This window comes from Trichosurus vulpecula, chromosome 4 (genome assembly GCF_011100635.1).
Source record: "Trichosurus vulpecula isolate mTriVul1 chromosome 4, mTriVul1.pri, whole genome shotgun sequence".
Lineage (NCBI taxonomy): Eukaryota > Metazoa > Chordata > Mammalia > Diprotodontia > Phalangeridae > Trichosurus > Trichosurus vulpecula.
Window position 1 is genome coordinate 79,334,570 of NC_050576.1, and position 10,151 is coordinate 79,344,720.

The 10,151-nt window shown below is 42.9% G+C and overlaps 1 protein-coding gene across 2 annotated transcripts in view; it reads left to right on the top strand.

Moving 5' to 3' along the window:
* Window positions 1–7,298, top strand: part of RGL1 (ral guanine nucleotide dissociation stimulator like 1) — a 156,905-nt gene extending 149,607 nt beyond the window's left edge. For both annotated transcript variants that reach the window (XM_036755958.1, XM_036755959.1), the window contains 2 exons: window positions 1,394–1,508; window positions 4,518–7,298. In XM_036755958.1, the coding sequence (XP_036611853.1) occupies window positions 1,394–1,508; window positions 4,518–4,705 (303 nt within the window). In that variant the 3' untranslated portion in view covers window positions 4,706–7,298. The remainder of the gene's footprint in view (window positions 1–1,393; window positions 1,509–4,517) is intronic.
* Window positions 7,299–10,151: the final 2,853 nt, after the last annotated feature.

Sequence of the window (10,151 nt, forward strand, 5' to 3'; positions counted from 1 at the left end):
CATTCCAGTGGCTGTTATTCTAGAACAGATGGAATAGATGTGATTTAGCATTCCCTCTGTTGAAAATGGTCTCATTCATCGCATCCAAAATGTCCCAAACTCAGGAAAACAGCATTAAATATTGTTGCTCCAACGCATTACTATCTGGATCTCAGTGCTCATAGAAGAGAGAGCAGTACAGAAGGAGAGCTGGGATTCTGGAGTGGGGTCCTTAGTTTCGTTGCTCAACTTTTGGAAACTACAGGAAGTCAGCCTTACCCTTCTCATCTCCGATATTCCAAACATAGGTGATAGCAATTGTCGCAACAGCCGTGCTCCCAGGCAGGGATCCCTATACTGGCATTTTCCAGATTCATGAGTCAGTGAGTAGGTCCTTGTGGAGGGAGAGTGCCTCTGTTCCACGAGTAGAAAATAGGGTCTTAAGGAACAGTCCCCTTCAACTTCCCTTTCAGTGCAATGACACTCTGCACAAAGTGGCCCTTGCTACAAACCATGGAGAGCTTTTGCTGTATAAAAAGTCCATTGGGTAGTTACTTAGTCATTTGGTCACTGCTCTATGCAGTGACTGCTCACTGCCAGCGGCAGCATGTTTGAGTACGAAGCATGGTGATGCTAATGTAATCACTACCAGGCGGCTAGGTTGTGCAGTGCCTAGTATCTGGAAGACCTGAGTTCAAACCCGGGCTCAGTCACTTACTGCGTGACCTGCTTGCCTCAGTGTTCTCAACAGTAAAATGGGAATAATAGAAACCACCTCTCGAGGTTGTTGTGAGGATCAAATGAGATAATTTCTGTAAGGCGTTTAACAAGGCTCCTGGCATACAGGAGGCGCTATATAAATGCTAACTATTATCACTGTTATTGTTGGGTGCGCCTCATATTTGTATGGTGTTTGAGCCTAAGAACAACGCTGTGCCGTAGAGACTCCTGGCATTGTGATCCCCCTCTTACAGGGGAGAAAATGGAGACTCGGTATGGTGCTGAAGGTCATGTGGGCTGTGCATGGCAGCGCCCAGGCCAGGATCCAGATCCTCTCATTCTTTGTCCTTTATCAGCAGTCGCTGTCAAAAACTTCCTCCAGTACGAACACACTTCCCTTCCCCCCACCCCCACCCCAGCAGTGTGGTCTGCGTAGGTTCTAAGTAACGGGAGATGGGAAGTCCCAGAGTCATTTCAGAGGCCACTGCCCTCACAGAAGATCACAGCAACAACACGCATCTTTCCAGCACTTAGCACAGTGCCTGGCACAGAGCAGGCGCTTAATAAGTGTTCACTGAGTGACTCACTGACGGTGCTGAGTTTGTTAGGCTTTGGAATACCATATTAATGGGCCATAGGGGACAAAGTTTTCATGAAACATGGAACTTAACATTTTTTTCAAATCTTTTTCCAGTTGACAAGCCAGGATAAAACTCCAGCTGTTATCCAGAGAGCCATGCTAAAACACAACCTCGATTCGGACCCGGCAGAGGATTATGAGCTTGTCCAGGTCATCTCAGAGGACAAAGGTGAGGTGAAACTGCTCCGGGCATCTCCAGCCATAGGATCTCAGGCGCACAAAATGTTAGCGTTGGAAGGGACCTTGGAGGTCATCAAGCTAACCCTTTGCTTTATGGAAAGTGAGGCTTGCAGATGTCAAATGGCAGTCACACTGACCTTGGCAATGGGGGAGCCAGGACTGAGGTCCAAGTTTTCTGCTGCTCTCTACTTCTCTTCAAAATTGGGGTACAGGGAATGGACACGGTAAATTAAATAGATTGGAGCATTCTTATATTTATATTTTATATTAGCCTTACTCTGGAGCTAAGAATAGGAAACAGGGTGGAATCTTTCATGGGACTGGAAAAAATAATAGCTTTTTTGAAAAAAAGGCTTTTCTCAAGAGCCTCTGCAGGAGGAGTTTCATAATGCATGCAGCAGAGTTCCAGCTTTTTTTTTACAAACTTGCCTTAGTTGCCCAAAGGCCCGTTTCCTCTTCTGGTGAGCTCTCTTTACCTAAGCAGTGTGTTCCTGAAAAGTTGTCTGCAAACTGAATGAAGATTTGCAAGTGGAATTTTCCCTTTGCCTCACATGATATTTTCAGAGAAAACCTTTATCTTCATTTGTGATTGATCTTCGGGTACCAGTAACTCCTACTCTTAACACTTGAACTTGAAATTTCTTTTCCTCCGAATCCCAAAGAAAGAGTACTCAGTGTAATCCTTCAGTGCATTGGGTTGCTCCTTACTCAGAGGAATCCTTCTCGGGAGTATTACACATCCAAGATGGCTTCTGGAGTTCCTCAAAATTCTGAGATAGTCATTCTGGGAAGCTAACCTCTCCTCCACCTAATAGGACTTGGTGTGTTTTTTAAAAAGATTTTTGTTGAAATCTTTTGTTTTTAATATCTCTCAGATTTTCCATTGTATCTCTTCTTCCCAACTCCCAGAGAAATATCGCTTATAACAAATAATTTTTAATTTATGATTCACTTACTTTGGAAAGTGAAAGCCAGTGCATGATAGAACTATAGGGAAGCCTTGTCTATAGAATTCAGTGCCACAAATAAATAATCATGCGTATTAGAAGTAAGAGTGCTCTTAGGGAACATCCAGTAAAGCATTCTTAAAGTATGGTCTGGGGACCCCTGAAGGTCTTTGAGACTCTTTCAGCGGGTCTGGGAGGTAAAAACAATGTTAAGAATAATACTAATATGATTTAATTTCTAAATAAAATAAATATTGATAGATATAACCCACATACACAAGAGCTCTTGGTGGGAGGGGTCCTCAGTAATTTTTAAGAGTATAAAGGGATCCTAAAGCCAAAATGTTTGAGAACTATTGTTGCTGTACTACACTCCCATTGTACAGATGAGAAAACTGAGATCAGAAAAGTAAAGTGATTTGTCCGAGGAACTGCAGCTAATTAGTGGTGCTGAGGCTTGTAGTCCAGGGTTCTTTCCCCTAAACCAAATATAGGAGAGGAGATCACTCCAAACAACCTCGATCTCACACTCACTGTGGATTAACCAATTCCATGCCACCATGCCAGAACTGTGATTACAGTTGGGATCTCCTGTTACTGTTTTTCCTGTTTGGGACAATCATCCCCCTAAGTCCTATACGCTTTTAAAATCAATGTGCATGCAGATTAGTTTTGTAGTGAGACTTTCATTACACTCCTAGAGGCAATTGGCACAAGTCATTAGATATTACAAAGTCACGACTGGGAGTCATTGAGCCTGGTCTGGCTTTTATTAATGATCTTTGCATAATAGCATGCAGGGCGTTGAGTGAGGCAAGAGTCAGACCATAAGGAAATAGTGGTTCCCTTTTGCTTCATTTCATGGGATATTTGGAAGTTGGTTGGCTTTGGAAAATATGGATCCAGTTCTGGTTTGAATGGATTGACTAGGTGTTTTGAGAAGATTATTTTGTTCTCACTATGGATTCCTTGTCTTTTGGGAGGAAAGACAGTGCAGGGGAAGTTAATAGGTCTGAGTTCTAGTCTTGATGCTACCATTATCTAGGGTTTAACAAGTTACTTTACCCCTCTGAGCCTCAGTTTTCTTTATCTCTATGATAATGGGGTGGCAGGGTGGGGGAAGGAACTGTACAAGTTTATTTAGTTCATAGGATCTAGAGCTAAAAGGGACCTGAGAAAGCATCTAATCCGTGATTCAGTCTGGAACATAATATATGAGTTCAAGTCAGGATTGGTGCCCTCCATTCTGGGTTTTGTTCTGGATTGGTTCAAATCTCTGGACCGAAGGTCATGTCCCAGGCTTTGCATGTTTCACATACCCATTCAGTTCAACAAGCATTTTTAAAATTTCTGCCCTACATTCTGTTGGGAGATGTGGTAGGCATACACAGCATTTAACTAGGAAAAGAAAGTCTAGTTTAAGGAGGAAGAGCGCACTAATAATGCGGGGTGGGATCAGATTCTTGTAGGTGGGATGAGCCTTGAAGGAAGCTGTGTTCTAATAGGTGGAGGTAAGGAAGGCCACATGGGGTAGTCTGTACAAAAGCTTGAGAGCGGAAGATTGGGATCCTCAGCTTGGGGAAGGCAAGTTTATTTTGACTGGGACAGATTGTGCCTGAAGGGGAATACTGTGAAATAAGTTTAGAAAGTGGGTCTGGCGTAAGAACATGAAGGAAGGTCTTTAAGTTCCCAATTGAAGAGTTTGTATTTTTGTCTAGAGGCAAAGTTGGAAAACTTTGAGCAGGCCCTTGACGTGGTCAGTCCTTTGGTTTGGCAGCTATGCAGCTGGCAGAGGGTAGATTGGGAAGAGGAGAGGCTTGAAAGAGGGAGACGAATTAGAGAGGCCATTTCAAGAATCCAAGTGGCAATGACATGGAGAGAAGGAGACGCATTAAAGGGATACCTTGGCAATAGCATCACTGGGATTTGACAGCTGATGGAATTTGGGGGCTGGCGGGGATAGAGGTGACTGAAAAGTTGAGGGATGAGAATGAGGTCAATGCTAGCCTAAAATATGCACTTACTTCTTTCTGTTTCTTCTCTTTTTCCAGAATTAGTCATTCCAGACACTGCAAATGTCTTTTATGCTATGAATAGTCAGGTGAACTTTGACTTCATCCTAAGGAAAAAAAACACCATGGATGAACAGGTGAAACTGCGTAGTCGAACCAGCCTGACCCTGCCCAGGACAGCAAAGAGAGGCTGCTGGAGCAACAGACACAGCAAAATCACCCTCTGAGCCGCCGCAGGGCAGGCTCACAGTGTGCCGGAGCAGGGAATGGGACCGAGGAGGTTGGCAAAAGGACTTCAACTACCACCCAGTATTAGGGAGCCTTCATCTAGTCAGCAAATATTTATTGAGCATCTGGTGTGTGTCTGGCACTGCGCAAGACACCTTGGGGACATCCAGGATCAGTTAGATATGAAAAGGATGAACTACTACCGCAGTGTTCCTCCTTGACCAACTCGTGACTAGAATGCAAAGTTACCCACATATAGAAATATGTATGCGTCTTTGTGTATGTGTGTATAGAAACATAAACATATTTTATATATATGTATATGTATATATAAAAGGAACTTTATGGGATATTCTGGACTATGGGAGAAAATTTGCACATTGGTCTAGGACGATATGGTCATTTTTTTGGGGGGGAAAAAAGAAGGAACTGAGGACATACATAGCCTTACACCTTCCAATTAAATGGAATCAAATCCTAGGAATACTAATTTTCCTTTGTGCCAGTATTTACTTATAACATGAACTTCAAATTTTATTTTTCTAAGAGGAGAAAAACCTCTAAAAATCAAGTGCCACCAGAAACAAACAAATGCAGGACGAGAAAAGCCACTATCCGCTGCATGAAAGACCGATTTGGAAAGGGTCTGGAGAAGCTGGTGCCCCACGGCATCTGCCTGCACATGCCACACTCTATCAGCCTGGGCTGGGGAATAGAGAAGGAGGCTGGGTTTCCCCCCAGCAAAAAAATGAAGTGAGAAGCTCACTTGGAAAGAGGGCTAGATTTTGGAGCTGGAGGACCTGAGTCTAAATCCCAGCTCTGCCACTTACTACCTGTGTGACCTTGGGCAAGTCACTTACCTCCTCTGGGTCTCAGTTTTCTCATCTGTAAAATGAGGAAGTTGAACTCAATGACCTCTAAGGTCCCTTCCAGCTCTTAATCTATGATCTTCCTTGGTCCATTCACTCAACAAATTGCTTTTCTGGAGGGGGAAGAGAGAAAACTCATTTTATCATCATCAAATTTCTCCAACCAACATTTTTTTTTTGGCACCCATTCAGGACCAGGATATTCACTTTAGTTTCCCCTTCTAAAACATTCAGAAAGTGGGTCATGCTTGTTTTTGCACAAACACTCATATTTTTGGTTACTTACCAGCCAGGCAAGGAAGTGAAAAAGACGCCCTACATGTGCGGACTCTGGCCTTGTCTGAATGCCACTGGTCATTGCCCCTTCAGATAAATGCCTTTTGCATGTACAGCTGCGTATCACGCCAGTCCTCTGCCATCAGAATTGCTGTTCCTCCTCATTCTGTGCAATTATTCCTCAGGTGTAGAACTCTTTTGAGATTGACTTAGATCGGTGGCTTGGAGTCGGTGAAGGAATTGATTCCTGAGCATCGCTTGACCCTTTGGCTGCCTTTGAAGATGGTGCCTGTTTATTGTAGCAGTGCCCAGTTTTACTTTATTATTAACTTTTGTAGCATCACTGTGCCTAGCCCACAGCCTCCCCAGGGCAGGGTGGGGGACAGCCTTGTGGGGTCAGGGGGTGCATGCCAACTAAAATGTTTCTTAACAAGGTACAGTCTCCAAACAGAATAAAGAAGTTAATGTTGCATATGGACCCCCATAGCTGCTATTATTCTGTCTCCCTTGGAAGTGAAATTTTTATTGCCAACTACACCATTTTCCTCCAGAGTCTGAGATGTGGTGAAAGTCATTTTAGGGGTTTGAACTAAAAGCCATATATGTCTGATATTGACACATAAGAAGCACTTACAGAATGTCATCCTTTTAAAAAACTTTTTTTCCTCAGAATATTAATCTGCATTCCAAAAATTAAAAATAAAGATGAAGTGAACCAAGATTATAAAAGAGATTATATACATAAATTTCTCTGTGCCAACTCTGTAATGCGACTATGAAAAGTTGTGTCTCATTTATGTTCTGTGAACAGCCATAATAAATCAAGCTTGGGGTCCTGGAAAGGTCTGGGGAGCCATAATACATGGACAAACAAAAGAAATGCCTTACATCTTGCTCAGACGTTTCCAGGGATGGTGAATTTTGCACTGTAAAGATGCCCAACTTCGCACTTCTTCATGCCCATTATCAGGTCCATCCTCAGTTTGACAAGAGGAGGGAAAGAGTGGCAGGTGATGTGACTGTGGGCCCCGCAGTGTAACCAACATATGACATGGATTGACACTGGAGCCTTAGCCTGTTTTTCAGGCTGTCAGTCCAGAAATGACATGTGAGAATGTGTGGTTGAATGCCCCAGCAGAGCACAATGTGTTTGCTTGTATATACTGTATATGTAGAGATTAGATTTATATACTGCACTGTATAAAACCTGTATTTTTCATTTTTAAAAATGATGAAAATGCCCAGTGGGATAAAATAGCCTCATTTATTTAATGCCATATTTTAAATACCATGTTTGTTCCTAATGGACAGCTTGTATGTGCTTTTAGCTGCTTGCACTCTTCTCCTTTGGCATCTCTGTCATCTGTTTACCTTCTGGTTAAACTAATAAACTGGTTTGGGAATAGGAGGCATGTGCTACCTAAACCCCAAGGGACTGTATCACGAATATCACTCATCTCTTTCTTGTCTCCCATAGCACAAGGAGGAGCTTGAATACTCCCAGAAAAGTAGAGCTTACTACCTCATGGATCAGCACATGACACTTGGGCGCAGATCTCATTTAAAAAAAATATCGAGCCCATCATGAAATCTAGGATCATTTCACGAACTTCTAATGCTGACTCTCAAATGAAGTTAAATTTTTTTTAAGAAGATACATTTGTCCAGTGTATCCAGTGTGGTCATTTTATAGATGTGGTTGAACTTCAAGGGATGTATAATACTTGAATATTATTCCATCCCTCTGCTGTCAGTCTGCTTTCACTTACTCCACTCTGCCCATGCTTACAGGATGCAGAGAAATAAGGTCTCATTACATCATTATTATTCCTGTTTCATTAAGAAGTAATGCCAAGGGCTACACTCCATTTGATTCAACAAACGTTTTCAGTATACTGTGTGTAAGAGACCCTGTGCTGGTGGTTGAGGAGGATGTGAAGATCAAGAGATGGTCTCTGTCATCAAAGATCTTACAGTTTAGTAGGAAGGAATAAGATGTTTACTTTGATAATTTGGGGGATCTGGGACTTCACTGATACGAATACTCCAGGGCTTCATCTTGCAACACAAACATGCACGTCTGTCCTACGACACTTCATAAATGCTTGTTGAGTAAAGGTTTATTACCCCCGTCCATGTGAATTACGCTTCAGACACTCTTGACAACTCTCTCCCTCTTCTAAACACACTGCACTCTCATGTCCCCATGCCTTTGCTTGGGCAGTATATTCTCTGTCCTTGGAATGCATTCCTTCCTCTCTTTCCTCACCTGGTGAGTTCCTACTCACACAAACAACACGCCACCTGGGTTGAAGTCTCTCCTATGCATCTCCCCATTCTCCTACCTTTGAATCTCCAAGACTTCACATGGAAGTTTCATTTCCTCCTACTATTAGTGCTCATCACATGATGGATGTTAGCATTATGTCTGTTGGTGTTTTTCCCTCTCTTCTATACTGTAATCTCCTAGAAGGTAAGGACCATACATTAATTAAACTTTATATCTTCTCCCCAGGCCTTAGCACAGTGTTCTGCACACAATAACAAGTACTGAATGTAGTGTTTGTTGCATTTTCGTGCTATACAAATGTGAGTTATCTTCTATAGACTTTGCAGAGATAATCTTTTCTTTTTCCACCACTGCCCATTCAAAAAAAATAGTTTCAGTTTGTAGTTCCAAATTCTTATGTAAGCACTAACCAGAAAGGGTGCCAATAGATCAAGCCTGGGGTGGGAAAAGCAGACAGTGAGGAATTTCAATCTATTGTTGCATACAAAGCTCCAGCCCCAGAACCCAAGGCTTTCAGAATATTGTTAGAAATTGTTTAGACCAAGCCAACTGACTCCCCACCACCCTTCCATCCCACAGGGACCTCTTTCTGATCCCCATTGGTGGGCTAGTCAGCACAGCTTGCTCTAACAATCATGGTTTGGAATCTGTAGCCTAATCAGTCAGACTGGGCTGGTAGCTATTGGCTATGAGTTGTGAGATCTATGCTGCTGGTGAGGACAGACTGATGACAGTGACTGGTGCTACATGCCACCTGATATTTGGAGTGAAATGTGGAGAGAGAGAGAGAGAGAGAGAGAGAGAGAGAGAGAGCGCGCACGTACAGACCATTCGGATCTAGATTTGGAATGACTTTAGCAAGGAAATGGGAAGCTGGACAGAGCCCCTCCCCAAATCACTGGAGAGAGTTTCTTGTCCAATGAAGAGAGGGGACTGTTACCTTCTTGCACTGAGTGTCCAAGCAGCCCAGATGGGAAACCTTGGAAGATAGCATTTTAGAGAAGTGCTGAAAAATACTCCAGGAAAATCCAGACTTGTTTGTGCCTTTGGGAAAGAATGACTAATGAAACTGGAAGAAATCAGATTCTTTCTCCTCCCCTCCCTTCCCCGCACCACACCAGCAAATTCATTCTGTATCAGCTGCCCGAAGAAGACTGATTGCGCACACAACACGGGAATAGCACATCGGTGGTGACTGATAACATTTTCCTTTGCCAGCTACAAATATTTCAAATAATCCAGACAGCCTCAAGCATTCATCCAGCATTGGGCAGCATGTGCAGGGCAAGCCCAGAGGGCTTTCCGATTCATTGGCCCTTGATCCATTCGGTCCCTCTGTTCCCACTGTTATCAGCCCAGTTTACGGCCTTATCTAATATCCCCCTAACTTGCCTCCTTGTTTCTAGCATCTCCAATCTCTAGAATACCCTTCGCAGAGCTGCCAAAAATCATCTTCCTAATGTTTAGACCTGATCATGACACTTCCTTGCTGAGTAAACCAGTGGCTCCCTATTACTTATAGGATAAAATGGCCTATGATAGTAATATGACTGAAGAAGCATGGGATAGTGAATAGAGAACTAACTTCGGGGTCTGGAAGACTTGAGTTCAAGTCACACAACTGACAAGCCTTGGCTATGTGATGCTGGCCAAGTCATCTGAACGTTCAATGTTCCAGAGAGGTGTTGAGGACTACAAGGCGCAGAACAGAGCAGGTGCCGATCTACCTTGGCAGAAATTTCCTTACCGAGACTTTCTCATACCAATGAAATCTGGAATATGTACAAATAAATATATGTATGTGTATACATGTACGTGGCTACGTAGTATGTGTGTGTATATACATACATATATCCACTGCGCCACCTAGCAGCTCAAGGCTTGCATAGCACTTTTTATAATTTAATTTGATCATCATGACAATTCTATAAGGTAGAGACTATTATTATCTCCCCCTTTTACAGATAAGGAAAGTGAAGCTCAGAGAAACTGTTGCTTGCTCAGTTGCCT